The 17822-nt window shown below is 43.8% G+C and overlaps 1 protein-coding gene and 1 long non-coding RNA gene across 2 annotated transcripts in view; one reads left to right on the top strand and one right to left on the bottom strand.

Moving 5' to 3' along the window:
- Positions 1 to 1182: 1182 nt before the first annotated feature.
- The window catches only part of ILDR1 (immunoglobulin like domain containing receptor 1), a 39870-nt gene continuing 23230 nt past the window's right edge, over positions 1183 to 17822 (top strand). The window contains exons 1-3 of the mRNA XM_002758744.6: positions 1183 to 1451; positions 15028 to 15198; positions 16590 to 16739. Of these exons, the coding sequence (XP_002758790.3) occupies positions 1394 to 1451; positions 15028 to 15198; positions 16590 to 16739 (379 nt within the window). The 5' untranslated portion in view covers positions 1183 to 1393. The remainder of the gene's footprint in view (positions 1452 to 15027; positions 15199 to 16589; positions 16740 to 17822) is intronic.
- The window catches only part of LOC108588512 (uncharacterized), a 45119-nt gene continuing 37620 nt past the window's right edge, over positions 10324 to 17822 (bottom strand). The window contains exon 4 of the long non-coding RNA XR_001907435.4: positions 10324 to 12440. This is a non-coding gene — a long non-coding RNA (uncharacterized LOC108588512). The remainder of the gene's footprint in view (positions 12441 to 17822) is intronic.

A 17822-nucleotide genomic window follows, 5' to 3' on the forward strand; every position in this document is an offset into this window, starting at 1 on the left:
CATGGCCTGGTGCAAAGAGACCTAGAGTCTTTGCAAAGCAAAAGTCAAAACCTTGGTAGGGGCTGAGGTCCGTGAGTGGCTTTTCAGTGACAATGAACGATAAGAAAAAATAAAAATAAATATACCTATGTTAACCTATGGAAAGTGGGAGCTGTATTTTTCTAACTCCCATCAATTTATAGTTTTCTAATTTTTCTAAAATGTTTTACTTTAATAGATGTAGAAATTTGAGTCTACTTCTCTAGTTTATGTCTGTCTTCTAGAAACGCATCTTTGGCCCGGCGCGGTGGCTCAAGCCTGTAATCCCAGCACTTTGAGAGGCCGAGGCGGGTGGATCACGAGGTCGAGAGATCGAGACCAACCTGGTCAACATGGTGAAACCCCGTCTCTACTAAAAATACAAAAAATTAGCTGGGCATGGTGGCGCGTGCCTATAATCCCAGCTACTCAGGAGGCTGAGGCAGGAGAATTGCCTGAACCCGGGAGGCGGAGGTTGCAGTAAGCCGAGATCGCGCCATTGCACTCCAGCCTGGGTAACAAGAGCGAAACTCCGTCACAAAAAAAAAAAAAGAAAGAAACACATCTTTATTTTATTTTATTTTCAAGACAGAGTTTTGCTCTGTCACTCAGGCTAGAGTGCTGTGGTGCCATCTCTGCTCACTGCAACCTCGGCCTCCCAGGTTCAAGCAATTCTCCTGCCTCGGCCTCCTGAGTAGCTGGGATTACAGGGGCTTTTTTGCATTTTTATTAGAGACGGGTTTCGCCCTGTTGGTCAGGCTGGTCTTGAACTCTTAACCTCAGGTGATCCACCCGCCTCCGCCTCCCAAAGTGCTGGGATTACAGGCCGTGAGCCACTGCACCTGGCTTAGAAACGAATCTTTGGTTTCTAGAAAATCTGAACAGACATTACCTGTAAACTTCATATTACTGTGTTTTTAGTGAAACAATGTTTTGCAAGTATTTACAAAAGAATGGAAGTATAACGCAGGAAACGCACCCAGGAAAGTTATATCCACATAATTCTAGAAGGAGATGGGGATAAATTTGCAGGGGGTGAGATTTCCCTAGAACTTCTGGAGGAAAGTGGAAAGTTCAGCGAGCAGGTGGCGGCGGCAGGTAGGGAAGGTAGCCGCGGTCCCCCGGGAGCCGGGGGCGGAGCAGGAAACGGTGGCGCGCCGGGCCAGAGGCGGAGCCGCTGGGAGGGCCGCAGGTAGGGACTAACCGGGCGGCACCTGCCCGGAGACCAGCGCGGACCCTCCTTCTGCGCTCAGCTGAAGTGAGGGGAAACCCGAGGCGTTCCTTGGAGAAGGTGGTGCGTCCTGGGGCGGCATCTGATGAAGAAAGACGCAATGCCCCGAAGCCCCTGAGCTGAAAAGGCCAAAGAAGGGGCGGTATGGCGTGGCCCAAACTGCCCGCGCTTTGGCTGCTGCTCTGCACCTGGCTCCCAGCAGGTGAGCCTTGGAAAACTGGCATCCACCCTGGGCCCAAGGAGACAGGAAGCCATTGTGGCCTGGCCTTGCAGAGCTGGCCGCGGGCAGGGCAGTGGAGGCCTGAGCCGGGCTCTGGTGGCGCTTGTCATGGGCGCAAGGAGGTGCGGGGACCGGATCGGGTTTCTGCCTCTGGGAACCTGTTGCTTTCCTCTTTTATTAGCCCAGGCTCTTCCCAAACAGATGCAACTAAGAAACCTGAAGCCTTTGAGCTTCCCTTCCTGCAGTCATTAGGCACTTCTTGATCTCTGAAGCTGAACTGATCGGGGTAAAAGCTCAAAAATTTCTAATTACTTTTTCCTTTCATCTGATATGGTGACAACCATACTGGCCCAGAAGTGCATATATTTCATTTCTAGGAGGTTGTATGTCCTCAGTATATAAAGCAATGTTTGGCCGGAATCTGAATCTATTGTGCAGGACCACGTGTGCCTCTGTGCTAACCATGTTCAATGTCACTTTTCTACTCTCATTGTATCCCATCACTGGCCTAACTTTACCCCTTGCTCATCCCCCATCAGATGTCCAACCATCTACCCTCTCAGGCTTCAGTCTTTTACCCTCCACACCAATCTCCTCTCTACTTTGGAAAACATGAATTTGTGTATCTCGGTGTGTGTCTTGGAAATCTGACTCGTGTGTATTTGCACGAGTGAAACCAGGCAGGAAAGGATAGCTGAGGGGCAGAATGAGCAGGCTCTTTCCACTTTTTTCCAATTAGGATGTAGGTGTGATTTTGCAAACAAGAATGTATAACTTCCCTTGGAAGCTCCACCCTGTTTGATTTCATTTTACCCATCCCCTCCCTTTAGGAATAGCCACCCTGTTACCTCTGATTTGTCAGTGGAAGGTCAACTTAGAGTTTGCTCACAGACCAATTTGACTCTTGTGTTTTTAGGTTGGGAACAGATGCAATATGAAGGTGTGTAGGCAGAATGTTCTTTTTACAAGCTTGATAAGACAGAAGAATTGCTCAGCTATAATCAAATCTCATTCAGACAGGATTCTACAATAACTTAAGGGTAATGCTGAGAGTAAAAGAGAGAGGGGCTTGCAAAAGGGTAGGGAAACTAGAAAACTAATATCCCCAAGCCCCTCTGGCTTACAAGGTTTTCTGCAGGATATAGGTCCTATAAACTGTCTGAAGTTGATAAGACTAGATGTTGAATACTCATAATGCACAGGGAAACAGATCAAACCTCAAACCTCACCTCAATTTATATCCAAAATTTCACTAATCACCAGCTTCGGCTATGAATGCAAATTTATAAAAATCCCACAGCTTTGCACAGTCGTCTCTCCTGTGCCTCACATGCTCATCTCAAACTTCACAACAGCTGGGGATTTCTGAAGCTGCTTGAGCTACCTTTTTAGAAAAGTAGAGTTCTGCTCCCACCTCTGCCCCTGGGTATTCTATCCCCAGAATTAAAACTTCGTAATCCTAAGCAAACCTCTAAACTCACTTTCACTTTATTGTTGAGAAATTGATATTTCAACTGTTTGACTCCAACACTTGGAGGGGAAATAGCTATTTCGGCAGATAGTTTTCCGATGTGTAGGAATGTAAATAAACTACGTTCAGCTATTTAATGTGGTTTACATCAATGATGTTTATGTGATGCTAGACACTGAACTGTTTGTGAACTGTTCAAAGCTTCCAGTATATAACAATGATTATAGCACATATCTCATAAAGCTTTTGTGAGGATTAAGTGAAATAAAGGTTTTAAAGCACTTAATAGACTGCCTGAACAAAGTGAGGGAAAGCTTACTCAATATTAGCCAGGGTGATAATAGTAGTCATGAATTAGAGCCAAGTAGGATTGTTTAAAGCTAACTTTAAGTGAACAAGTTTCTCTCTTCCTCCTTCCTCTATGGCTAAGAAAATGTGAACTATAATAACAGGTGATTATCACGTTGGAATTCGGAATCTGCCTCTTACTAGTTGTGACTTCAGATGGATTACTTAAACTGCCTTCATCTAGAAAACAGGTGAAATTCTTGACAAGCCAACTGCCAGTGCCCCCCCACCAATAAGGCCAATTATTGCTGCGTGGATTAAGGTTGAGCACAGTGTCTGTGCCTCACTACAAACTGCGATATGCACTTTGGAAAACCCTGAACTAGGGTGTGTTTGTTTTGGTCCATCACTGTGATCCCTCCTGTCTCTAAAAAGAGTCAACCCAATTCTCTGATTAGCCTCCAAGTTTCCACAATTGCAAAGTGTGAGGCAGTAGTAAAATTGTGTCATATTTAGGTACTTGCTGTTCACTGTGGCTTGGGGCCCCTAACGAAGCTTCTGAGGTTAGAGAGTCTTGTGATGTCACAGTCCTGTGCTCTGAGCTATGTAGAGATCAGTTGTCAGAGGTATGTGTGTGTCATCTTCACTCAGGAAATACAGGGCATAAGTCCTTCTCTCCTACCCCCACCTTTTCCTTAATTTTTAAGCCAAACTTCCCAAAGTGTCTGTCAAGATCAAATTGAAGATCAAGCTTCTTCTCTTGCTCTCACTATCTACCAAAGCAGTGCTTTCCCATTTTTTTTCACAGCTCCCAGAAAGATCCAAGTACCTTGTGACATGTGTGCACATATATAGAGTTTCTAAAATGGAAGCAAAATGATCACAAAAATTGTATTACTGAGTTGAATAAAATAATAACAATTGATATTACATATTACCTTACTGATATTAAAATTCATTTAAAAATCAACCCCACATTAACAATATTAAATATAAACACCCTGTAAGTTGATTTTCTCAAAACCTCCTGCAAACTGCAATATGCACTTTGGAAAACCCTGAACTAGGGTGTGTTTGTTTTGGTCCATCACTGTGATCCCTCCTTTCTCCAAAGAAGAGTCAACCCAATTCTCTGATTAGCCTCCAAGTTCCCACAATTACAAAGTGTGAGGCAGTGGTAAAATTGTGTCATATTTAGGTACTTGCTGTTCACTGTGGCTTGGAGCCCCTAATGAAGCCTCTGAGATCAGGGAGTCTTGTGATATTGTCACAGTCCTTGTGCTCTGAGCTATATAGACATCAGTTGTCAGAGGTGCATGTGTGTGTGACTCTCTGAAAGTTTTTTCTTCAGAAATCAATACACTTTTGGGACTGGATGCGGTGGCTCATGTCTGTAATCCCAGCACTTTGGTAGGCCAAAGTGAGTGGATCACTTGAGGTCAGAAATTCAAGACCAGCCTGGCCAACATGGTGAAACTCTATCTCTACAAAAAAAACAAAAATAGCTGGGTGTGGTGGTATGCACCTGTATTCCGAGCTACTTGGAGGGCTGAATCAGGAGAATCACCTGAACCAAGAGTTGGAGGTTGCAGTGAGCTGAGATCTCGCCACTTCACTCTAGCTTGGGTGACAGAGTGAGATGCTATCTAGAAAAAAAAAAATGAAATAAATACACTTTTAATGCACAAGTGATATGTGAATATTTATTCCTTAAAACATTAAAATAAGACTAAAGTAAGTACCATTATTGGCCAATAGCTCTGGTTGCCTTCATCCAATATCAAAGTTTATTCTTAGAATTAAAGTTTAGTGTCCTGCTTGACCCCTCCCAAATTCGAAAAGGATGTGTGTCATTTGTGCTCTTGTGAATTTTTTTTAACATCATTGTGTGGTGTCAACTTACAGATCCACAGAGCTATCAGCTTGTATTATCATTCTTTGGGATATCAAACAGCTGACTGCTAAGTAATAATATCCTTAGAGAGACAGCATCTAGACCAGTAATTTTTCCAGGGTGGTGGGGGTGGAGGTATGACCATACTGTAGACTTAATGAAATCTTATAAAGTTCCCTAATATATCTCAGGGTAAGGGGGTATGGGTGGTGGATGGGAGACTGTCCACTCAACTGCTGCTCCCTTGCCTCCTTGGGAGCTCCTGAAGTACCTACCCAGAATCCCAGCATTCTGTTGAACACAGGTGGAAATCACTTTCAGCCTTTATCTTCCCCTCCTAGCCAGTTTTACAGACAAGGAAATGCGGACCCAGGGAAGTCATGTGTTTCAGGTTGACATAGTGGAGTTAGCTGGAGAACTGGGACCAGAACCCTGGTGTCTTCACCCTTTTTCCATTTCTCTCTCTCCTATTTCATACTGTAGAGCAGGTTTGTTTTGTTTAATTGAATTCTGGTATACAGAAATAGAAACAGGTGACTACTTCCTGGATGTCTAAATAAATGCTAATGTTTAAACATCTTGCCCCAATAATAATGCAGTGAAACAAGATGCTGGATGATTACCTGTACACTATAATGAAATAAATTATTACTACCATAATAATGTATTATGAAGTCCTTGGTGGCTCATGCCTGTAATCCCAGCACTTTGGGAGGCCAAGGCAGGTGGATCATTTGAGGTCAGGAGTTCGAGACCAGCCCGACCAACATGGTGAAACCCTGTCTCTGCTAAAAATACAGAAATTGGCCAGGCATGGTGGCAGGTGCCTGTAATCCTAGCTACTCAGGAGGCTGAGGCAGGAGAATCACTTGAACCCAGGGGGCAGAGGTTGCAGTTAGCCGAGATTGTGTCACTTCACTTCAGCCTGGATGAAAGAGCAAAACTCCTTCTCAAAAATAAATGAAGACTTGAGAAGACTCTGACAATGTCCCCAATTCTTTCTAGATCTCCCATTCTGCAACTCTTGGGAAAAGGTGGAATCAAAGGAAAGCAGTTTTGACTTTGATTTTCTCATAACCAGTTAATCACCAAGTTCTGTTACTTAGTCCCAGGATCTGCCCCTTCTTTTCTATTTTAGGTGACAATTCTTATACTAGTCTACTTTAAGCATCTTCTTGCATCTAGTCCTGCTACTTCTCTGTCTACTTCCAACCATTCTCTATGCAGATGATAGGTTAACCTACCCAACGACTTAATCACCCCCACTCTTATTTTAATTTTCCATCCAAAGAAGCTCCATTAGATCCCTATAGCTTATGAGAGTGGGCTAAAGCTCTTTGAAATTCAAGGCCAACTAATTCTGGGCTCATGACTTTGGAAGCCTTGTACCCACAACACACACCCTCTTTTTTGCTTTTTGTCTGGCCATACTAGACATGGTTAATGTTAACCATTTTTCTGAAATTTTAGGGCATTTATAATTTGTTCCAAGCAATTTAGTCTATCTTGCATGAATGTATCTGTTCTTTTGTTAAGCAAATGTTTAATGTCCACTAGGTGCAAGACACTGTGCTAGCAAACAAAAGCAATCATGGCCCTGACCCCCGTGGCGCTTATTGTCTAAAGGGGATTCAAGTGAATGTAGAAGTACAACTGTGACAAGACCAGGAAGGAAGGATACAAGGTACCACAAGAGCACTGAGTAGATGGATTTTGCTCAGTCAGGACGCCCTCCCTGAAGGGATGATGCTTGAGTACTGAGGCATGATCAATCCAAACCAAAGTAATAGCATGTGCAAGAGTGCTGGATAGGAGCTTAGTGTGTGGGGGAGATTGACTGAGTTAGTTTGACTGAGTGAAGGAAGCCCCAGGAAGAGTGGTGGAGTTAAGGCCAGAGGAGTGGGTAGGGTCAGATGTGCATGGCTTCATGGGTCATGGTAGGAGGTTTTGTGTTTATCCTAACAGCAATGGATAGTGGTAGAGCTTTTTAAGGAAGAGGAATTGGGAGACTAACAGCAATGTGGAATCCACTTGGCAGGGAGCACCAGTATAGGCATGAGTACAGTACTAGCTAAGTACAGGTGGTATGGAAGCTGGGCGTTATAGTAGCTTGTGCTAGGATAGTACTGAAATTGGAGAGAGAGAGAGATTCTGGAAATATTTCAGAGTTAAATAAACCCAATCTGCTGATAGACTGTGTATTAGTCCCTTCTCACGCTGCTTTAAAGAACCGCCTGAGGTTGCATAATTTATAAGGGAAAGAGATTTAATTGACTCACAGATCTGCAGGGCTGGGGTGGCCTCAGGAAGCTTATAATCATAGCAGAAGGGGAAGCAAACATATCCTTCTTCACATGGTGGCAGGAGAGAGAAATGAGTGCCCAATGAAGGGGGAAGATCCTTATAAAACCATTGGATCTTGTGAGAATTCACTCACTATCACAGAAACAGGATGGGAGAAACCACCCCAAAATCAAGTGTCTCCATCTGGTCCCTCCCACGACATACAGGGATTATGGGAACTACAATTCAAGATGAGCTTTGGATGGGGACACAGCCAAATCATATCAGACTGTATATGAAGAGTGAAGGAGAAAGAGATACCAGGATGATTCCTTCCTAGTTTTTGGTCTTTTCCATTCATGGAGATGGGAAACATGAGAGAAGCCCAAGTTTATATGAAAGGATGATGATTTAGATTTTGGGCTTGATTTAGAATTTGAAACAACCAAGAAGAACTATCAGGAGCATTTGGATACATGTGTCTGTTTAAGTCCCTTATTGTACAGGAGTAAGATTTAATATTCAGTGTTCCTGTAGTTTCTGATTAATAATGTAAAACTCATCCATGACAGGAACTACTTTGTCTGTGTGTTTTCCTGTTCTTCATTGAATCTCCTACCAGGAGCACAAGTTCGAAGAGTGCAGAGACCCTTCTCTCTTATTTGCTACTAGTGTCTGGCTCAGAGTGGATACTCAATAAATGAATGAATGTGTGTGTTCTGGTGGTGCCCAAATTTGCATATGCTCTGAGATTAGTGTATGGAGACATGAGTCACTAACCTGGGTCAATGACTTTGGGAAACTCCGAGCATGTGCCTGTCAACCAGGTCTTGGCCTCTCCCCCGGTAATCAAAGGGATGTTAAGTTCAAACCACCTGAGTGGATATTTATTTGACTTAAAAAAATTTTAAGATTGATATTTTCCTCTTTTGAATAGGTTGTGATGAAGCATGGGACTGTCACTCACTATTTATGGGAAAATATATTTCTTTCCTGAAGTATCCATTCAAATAGAAAGGGCTTATTCCCTTTAGCTCACTTTGAGAAATATATTCTACTAGAATAAAAGAATGCATGTGAAGATGTACTTATATAAACATATTAATTTCAGTAACTCATGTCAGCATTGCCTGTAATACTTAAAAATCAGAACCAACCTAAATGTCCATCATTTGGTAAATGTGTAAATAAAAGAGGCTCATTGATAGAGTGAACTGTTCATGCAGTTACCAAAAAAAAAATTAGATCTGCATATATTGATATACAATATATCATTACTTTGAAGAAAAAGTCACAAATCAATGTACATAATATGATTAATTTTTTAAGGAAACAGCATAAGAAAAGATGTGAAGGGATGTAGACCAAATGATCAATAGCAGTACCTCTGGAAAGTGAAATTCATGGTGAGCAAGGAGGAACTTTTTACTTGATACCCCTCTCCACTGTTTGAAGTGGCTCACTTATTTATTTTGTATTAACAAACAAAGGAAAGAAGGGTTTCTGTACAAAATGATTAAAATAAATTTGTGAATGTCCCTTAAATGTGTGAATATTCCTCAGAGGGTTAAATCTCAATCATTTAGAAAACTTATCCAGAAGATATGGTAGTGTAGTGGAGGTCCAGCTTTAAATCCAGCTTTGCTATTTACTAGCTGCGTGGCCGTAAGCAAATTACTTAATCTCTCGGAATTTTCCTCATCAATGAAATTGAGATAAAGTAAAGCTTATCTCATCAGTTTCCTGCAAAGTTTAAATAAGATAATGTATAATAAAACACCTAATACCATGTCAAACAACATAGTAAGTGCTCAGCATATAGCACTTTCCTTCTCAGGGGAGGCTGCACTGTTGAGTGTTGCATGCCAGACCTTGGTTAAACACACAATACCTAGACTCATTCCTCCCCCAACCCATCTGCTTTCCTGGTCTCTGTCTCTCTCAGCTCTCCCTATCCTTTCCTTCTTGTTTATGACTATTGCCTCTTGTTCTTGTCTTGTTCCTTCTTATCCATACCAAGTCCCTCTTCTCCTTGATTCCTCTCATATTTGCACTGTTATCTGAGGAAATGTAATAAGGACTGATAGTAAATATGCTTGGTGAGATAGCCTGCTCAGACATAAACTCTGATAGGACTGAACCTGTGTGCATTTTGTTAACCTGCTGCATGGAGTCAGGGTGCCTGTATGCCTGGAAAACACTCAGGAAATCAAGAACTCCCATTAGCATCAGTCCCAGGCCACTGCCCCTTGCCAGCAAAGACCTGACTCTCCTCCCTGCCTACCATCCCTTCCAAGCAGTCCCCTTCATGGGAAAGGAGAGGAAGGGCCATTTAGTCCTTCAAAACAGTTCTTAATTTTAAAAATACTTTAAAATATATGCCTACATTTCTATTCTGTGTGAGTATCTTCTAGAAACTAAAACTTCTTCTTGCCCAATCTAATACTACACAAGAAATGTGGAAGAAAAAAAAATGTGCAAAGATGTGCACGTATTTAGGAACAGATGGCATTTAGTTGTAAAGATACTCTGCCCTCATTGATGCTTCCTTCTGTTTTAGAGTAGGATGGTAGTCCCCACTCAGCACAGCAGCCTGGCCTTGGAAAGTACCTGATGGTGGGAAACAGAGAATCCCCTTCCCTTTCTCTCCTTCCCATGAGCTCTGATATCTCATCTGAAGTTTCCTTTCTACTTATGTGATAGGTCTCCTTCCCTTCTTTCACAGAGCAGGGGAAGCTGTGAATGAGTTTGTCAGGGTACAAAGGTACGAAACTTTGGAAGCTTTTGAGGCACCAACTCATTTTGCAAAGAGAAGACAATCATGATAGTTTACACTTGTATCATTTTTAAAAAATGCTTTTACATGCTGGTCTCAGTGGATCTGGAACTCCTAAAGTAGTCAAGACAAGTACAAATGATACAAATGATAGCCAGTGTTTATTGAATGTCTACTATATGCCCAGTTCTTTGCTGAATGGAGAACTTCTTTATGCTCACCACAACCCTATGAGGCAGGTATTATTATCATCTCAGTTTTGCATACAAAGGAAAACAATCATTTGAAAATAACTTGCTATGCCAGCTTCTGACTAACCCAACTTCCTTTTCTGACCCCCAGCAACTAATGTTGACTAGAGTGTTTAATTAACTGCTATTTCTATCACATTACCACTCAGCCGGTAGGGAGTGGAGACAGCATCTGAACTCAGGGAGTCAGGCTCTAGATTAATGTTTTTAAGAGAAAACGATAGAGACAGCTAAGAAATTAGGAGTCAATGAACAGGGGAGGAGAAAATGCCACAGGATAAAGGAAATTTAAGAATAGAAAAAATTTTAAGAATTTGAAAACTTACAGTAAGCTTGAAAGAGCAAAGTTGCAACCAGGATGACTACAATCAGGGCATTTCTCTTTTTGATCCTGTTCATATTTTCAGCCTGATTCTGCTGCTTTGGGTCCCTCCTTGAAAACTCTACCTCTTTAGTTCTGTGCATGCCCAGTGTGGTTAGATTTACAGAGAAGTTAGAGGATATAGGAAAAGAAAGTGGGGGGATTTTTCCCTTTGAGATGGGCTGTTCTGCTACTGCCTTTCTTTCCCTTCCAATCTGGAAAATCCACCTACTTTTTAAGAGCCTGGTGCCTCACTTCTACTTTGGAAGATTAAGCTTGCCTGCCTGGGAAAAGTTGGGATTTCGTGTCAGCAAGGCCCAAGTTCAAATTTTGACGCTGACACTTTTTAGGTATGTGATGTTGGGCCCGTGGGGGTGTAGCTTATACTCTGAACTTTTGCCCACATAGATGAGCAGGGCTGTTGCCCAGCTGAGGGAGTTTGTGAGAATCAGAGACAAAGAATGTACATCACCTGGTACATAATAGATGCTGAGGGCCAGCAGCAACCACTGAGAAGATGGGAGAAGAGTGCTGGGTTGTTCAGTACCTCTTCTCCCAGAACTCTTCGTGTGTGTGTGTGTGTGTGTGTGTGTGTGAGAGAGAGAGAGAGAGAGAGAGAGAGAGAGAGAGAGAGAGAGAGAGAGAGAGAGAGAGAGAGAGAGAGAGAGAGAGAGAGCAGGGGGTGGAGGTTTGAGGTCTATGCAGGATGCTGTGGGGCTGGCAGATCCCTGGAGAGAGTGTGAGTGAGCTCAAGATGGCCAGAAGTTGTCAAACATGGTAGATATCAAGGCTTGCTATTCACACAGGGATGAAATGGAAGAGAAGGTAAAAGAGTACCCAAGCAGCAAAGTCAGTGCTGACGTTGGTAAAGGTGAGCTGTGTCACCCCAGCTGTGGTCTGCCCACAATGAGGGCATTCATGGAAGGGGAGCTGAGCGATCACCTTTCTCTCCATTTCCGCACCTCAAAGATGTCAGATTCTGCAATCTTCAAAGCTACCCCACAGCGACCTCTGACTCAAACCAAATTCCCTTTTCTGACTCCCAGCAAACCTGGCCTCCCTGCTCCCAAAAGCTCTACCTCTATACAAATAATGATGACTAGAGTGTTGAGTAAATGGCTATTCATGTCAAATTATCATTTAGGCAAATAAAAAGCCTACATGTTCTTTATTTCACTGTGTCAGAGTGACTGCACCAATTATATTTAATTATAGCCTGGCCCCCAGATCCGGTTATTTGCAAACTTCTGAATACCAACTATCTTTTATTTAAAGAATAGCCAAGCTGAGGCAAGGACACTGCTCAGGAACAGAATCTCTACTCTGACCGTCTTAGAAAATAAATGACCACAGACAAGTCACTTAAATTTCTAAGCCTCAGATTTGTTATATAGGAAGCAAACACAGCTAATCTTCTCCCAGGAATCACATATAGTATATATTTTAAGACGCTGTTGAACCTAAGATTTTATTTAGACCATAAATCAGTGTTTTCCTCTTTCTTCTCATCAGTACGTGTGTTATGTAACAAAATAAGCCAGTGTTGACAATGGCATTCTATTCAATGTGAAAATCTTATCTGTGGCTGTTTCTACTGTTCAGATAAAACTGGTTGGTGAGATCTCCGAGGTCTGTTTCAGGTCAGTTCTGGAAGAAAACAAACAAAAACAAAAAAGAAAGGGGTGGTCAGAGAGGAGGAAAAAGAACCGAAAATTAGATTAAGAAATAATCCAGGTTAGACTTGAGATGTTGGTCACTGGCCCTTCCATTCTAATTGGCCTGATTTCTGGGAATCTATAGCTTATGAAGACAGCAGCTGTTTTCCCCAAAACTACTCAAAGTGTATTTTTAAATGATATTTTTTGGTTTACAGTTGAGTGGGTAAGTTGTCCATATTCCTAAAAACACCACTTTCACCCTATTACTGTTCTTCAGAAAAGACTTCAGTGATGATCCATAGATTAAAAATTGACACTGGAATGTGATTTAGACTTCACCCCATCACCCACTTCCAATTCACCACCACCAGCCCTGCCTTATTTGTCTCCTTGTCTTCCATAAAGCTGGAGACACAGCTAGATTGGTTTGCTCCAGGTTGCCCAGGTAACTGCCCCTTCCTGATAAGGCTCTTTGCTCCCTCCATTCTTGCTTACTGAAACCGTGAGTTTCTCTGCCTTCTTCCTACTTCTCGTGTGTAATCTTAATCCTACCCGCTTCTTGGAGCCTAGGTTAAATCTCTTCCTTTCATGAAGTCTTCCTGCCCACAGCTCTCCCCTGCACTGCTGCAGAGCCTCTATCAAGCACATCTGTCATGGGGCATCTGCATCACAGCCCAGTCCTGGAAATAGGTCACCAGGTCATTTCTGTGAGTGCCTGTCCTGAACAGCATTCAGCTGTCTTTCTATGGATGAGGAACCCAGATGCAGGTGCCGATTAGAAGTTTAAGAGGACAGTCTTATAAGGGCTGTGACCAGTAGGTCAGGCAGGACCCAAGAATCATGTGATTCTAGCCTTCGAGACAGGCCCACCAACTGCTCTATAAGATAATGACTATATTTGTTTTGTCTGTGGGAGAAACTCAGTCAAAATGAAGGTGGCTCCACTTGAAAACTCTGTTGCAGAAAACCCCAACTCCAACGTTTTGCTCCTTGGCCCTTATAATAAGGAGAAAAAGAGAAGAGACTCAAACACCATCACTAACGTGGTAGCGTATATACCAGGCTTCATGCCAAGAACCAGCAGTGGATTATCTCATTGCATTCTTGCAAGGACCTGATGAGGCTAGCACTATCATCATCTCCATTCATGGCTCAGAAACAAGCTTAGAGAGAGTAAATAACTTGTCCAAAGTTCAAGTAAGTATTAAAGTTTAATTTGAGCCCAGCTATATTTGAGCCTAAAGCGTGTGTGTGTGTGTGTGTGTGTGTGTGTGTGTGTGTGTGTTTTAAACAGAGTCTACACCAATGGTTCTCAAAGTAGGTCCTCAGAGCAGTAGAATCAGCATCTCCTGGAACTTTGTTCGAAATTTAAGTCTATCACTGGGTGCAGCGGCTGACACATATAACTCCAGCACATCGGGAGGCTGAGGCTGGAGGATTGCTTGAGATTAGGAGTTCAAGACCAGCCTGAGCAACATAGTGAGATTTCATCTCTACTAAAAATTTTAAAAGTTAGGCATGGTGATGCATGCCTATAGTCCCAGCTACTTGGGAGGCTGAGGCAGGAGGATAACTTGAACCCAGGAGGTCAAGGTTGCAGTGAGCCATGATTGTGCCTCAGCACTCTAGCATGGCCAATAGAGCAAGATTGTATCTCAAAAAAAAAAAAAAAAAAAAAAAAAGAAGGCCAGGTGTGGTGGTTCAGGCCAGGTGTGGTAGCTCACACCTGAAATTCCAGCACTTTGGGAGGCCAAGGCAGGTGGTTAAGATCATTTAAGGTTAGGAGTTCAAGACCAGCCTGGCCAACATGGTGAAACCCCGTCTCTACTAAAAATACAAAAATTAGCCAGGCGTGGTAGTAGGTGGCTGTAATCCTAGCTACTCAAGAGGCTGAGGCAGGAGAATCGCATGAATCCAGGAGGTGGAGATTGCAGTGAATCATAATTAGCCCAGGGAAGAGAATGGAGCAGTGGCATGTAATATGGAAGAGTGCTCCAGCCTGAGAGAGCCGCACCTAGAGAAGAGAACGGTCTTAGCATGGGAAGGACTGAAGCAGGTTCAGAATGGCTGACGCCTCTGGTGGGAGATGGGGCGTGAAGGGACATGGGGCAGACGAGATGGGCAGCAGGCAGAACTAACGGGCTTCGTGGGCCTGGTCTTGGAGCTTAAAATTTATCCTTAGGAAATGGGAAATCATTTTAAGAAGAGAAACGAGGTGAAGAAACAAAATATATGAGCAGTGTTACTCCAGTACCAATGTGGCCTTATTTTGATACAATTCTTTTATCGAATTGTATTGAAATAGTGAGCTGTATCATCACTGTTAATGCACTGTGAGTTCCTGGGAGTTTTCCTCACTCCATTCTTCCTATGCCCCACTGAGGCTGCTGAGCACATTCTCTACCCCACCCCACCCATAGCCTTCCCAGGGGAGTAAGAAACCAGACTTTGCCTGTGAGCTCCCTGCCAGGGTCAGGCAGGAGGGCAAGCAGTGTGTTTTACTCATCTGCATTGCTTTTCTTACCCATGAACTGACATAGGTCGCCTTCAGCATTGTCTCCTGCTCTTGGCTTCAGGGTGCCTGTCCTTGCTTGTGACGGTCCAGCACACAGAACGCTATGTTACCCTGTTTGCCTCTGTCATCCTCAAATGTGACTACACCACCTCTGCCCAGCTCCAGGATGTGGTGGTGACATGGCGCTTCAAGTCCTTCTGCAAGGACCCTATCTTTGACTACTACTCAGCATGTGAGTATCTTCACCCCCTTGGCCCTCTGTGGGTCCCAGACACTTCTGTGACACACTGTGGTTAGAGTTTAGGGATTATTTAGGATCACAAATCTTTGTAGTGAGGAGAAGCCACAAAGATCACCTAATGCAGTTCCTCTGTTTTATAGATAAACAAACGGAGCCCAGGTAGGTGAGATAATGTATTCAAGATTACATACTAGTTTATTTTAAAATTTTTGTCCTGCTTTGTTCTAAAAAGATTTAAGGAAATTCAGACATTAGGCGAAAGTCCTGCCTCCCAGTCCGTTCCTGGTTCCATGCCAGTGCACTGCGCTGAGGATGCAAACCCGCCTCTGGTCACCCCCTCAACCTTAGAATGCAGGCAAGGAGACTCTACACTCAGCACAAATGAGTAATGGTCATTTGTGAAGCCTCTTGCTCCTTGCTACATTCCCTTCTTCAGTCTGCCTTCAGGGAGATGGTCATTCCTCTGCTAACGAAGCCCTCTAGTGCCCTGCAGACAGCCCCTTCACTGTGGGAAGTCTCTTAGTGCTGCACAACGCCTGCTTAGAATTGGCCGGTCCTGCCTTTCAGTAACAACTGCTCCAGGCATGTGGGTTGTGCTGTCTGGATCAGAGCTCTTTCCTGGTTATCCATTTCTGACCTCTCTCAAAGAACAAAGGAACCCCCAGAACCACCCCACTGTCAGGACCAAGACAATTAACCTTTTGGACGTTTTGAGAATAGAAGCAGACACCCTGTTGGTAGGAAGAAGCTTACTGAGAAGAAGCCAAGGGAGAGGGAGGCATCGGTCTTTACCTTTTTGAGTCCTTGAGCTAATGTCTCACAATATGATTTGAGTAGAACCTCAAGAGCTGTCTGAGCCACCCAATGAACCTGACATTGTCCCCAAAGGACTCCTTTCTAAATTGAGGCATGTTTCCTGGGGTTTACTCTTAAAATGGCTGGGTTAAGTGGCCAGGGAGGAGAGGCTAGGGAAGCAGGCATTTGCCAGGGGCAGATTTAATGGCTCTCAGACCTTATATTTTAAGGGCAGGTGGATGAATCCCATTGGAGCAGAGAGAGGCTGGGATGACTTTGAAAAAGGAAGTTGGAGCAGGAGATGGGGATACAGCTGGCAAATGATGGCCTGTTTAGGGGGTCAGGAATCTGGTTGCTCAAAGTGTGGTACCTGGTACACCAGGGAGCATATTAGAAATGAGAATCTCAGATCCCACTCTAAACCTCCAGAATCAGAATTTTTCATGATTAACAAGAGTTCCGGGGGATGCATAGTCTTGGGAAAAATTGAGACATTTCACTATGCCTCATGCCTGGAGCAGAAAGGGCACCTTTCTTTGCGGGAATCCCCTAGTGCTGTGTGGCTCTAGTGTGCCCTCTCTTCTCAGCATACCAGGCAGCTTTATCCCTGGGCCAGGATCCATCCAATGACTGCAACGACAACCAGCGGGAAGTTCGCATTGTGGCACAGCGGCGGGGGCAGAATGAGCCCGTGCTGGGCGTAGATTACCGGCAGCGCAAGATCACCATCCAGAACCGTGAGTGTGGGGGAGGCAGCAGGGGAACTGGGGGTAGCGGGGAGGTGCACACACCACTCCTGGCAGGCTGAGTCAGCATGGGATTTCCCATTGCTTTCTGCTGCCTATTGGTCTACTTGGTTACTGTCATTGAGGAAAGGGCCAGCTTCATAGAATGTGCTGCACCAGCTGAAGTTACTTCTCTGGACCAGAGGCTGTTCTGTAGCTAGCTATAGCTTTGGCTAAAGGTCTAGGGGTGAGTGGTTTCCTTTGCTTTCCTGAGATTCAGGGCTAAGGTATGGATCAGATTTCTTTGAGTCCTTCTGCAAATTGCTCTCAGGGCCTACTGAAACCCCAGATCCCTGAGTTTCCCTCCAGCTATTCCCGTTGTTCGTATGGAAGAAATAGGGGCTTCTGAGCAGATGACCACCTTGAGACTACTGTCCTCCACTGATAGAGGAAAGAACACTGGGCTTGGACTAAAAAGCCCCAAGTGAGAGTCCTACTGCTTCCTCTCACTGGCTCAGTGACCAGTGATCAGTTATTTTCTTTGGCTTCTGTTTCCACATCTGAATGATGAGCATCATGGTATCCTCCTCCCTACTACAAAGTGAATATGTAGTGCAATACATGAGAGCCATGTCTAAAGCCTGTCTATTCTTAGTGCCCAGTGCAGTGAGTAGTGGTGAGAGCTCTGACTCTGGAGTTAGGTGCGGGTGTGCATCCCAAATCTGCATTTTCAGGGTATATGAACTTGGGCAAACCTCTACAATTTTTTCAGCCTCCATTTCTGTAAAATGGGACTTGCCCTAGTACCTAGTAATGGAGATTTCTGGGGACAAAGGTGATACGTATAAAGCATTTAGCAAACAGAAAGTAGACAGTGAGCCTTAGTTATCACTCAGTATACTTTTGGATAAATGGCTTAGCTCCCCATATTTCTATCGTGTAACCCACAGTTGCTGCCATAGATTGTCAACACAGAATTCAGAGCCGATTTCAGTGGGCTTTATGTGCTGTGTTACATAAATATTTGCTAGTTAAAAGGGGAAAAGGGGAACAAGACCCACTCCTGGTGCCCATAGCTACAATATCAAGGAATCA

Source organism: Callithrix jacchus, chromosome 15 (genome assembly GCF_049354715.1).
Source record: "Callithrix jacchus isolate 240 chromosome 15, calJac240_pri, whole genome shotgun sequence".
In the NCBI taxonomy this organism is placed as follows: domain Eukaryota; kingdom Metazoa; phylum Chordata; class Mammalia; order Primates; family Cebidae; genus Callithrix; species Callithrix jacchus.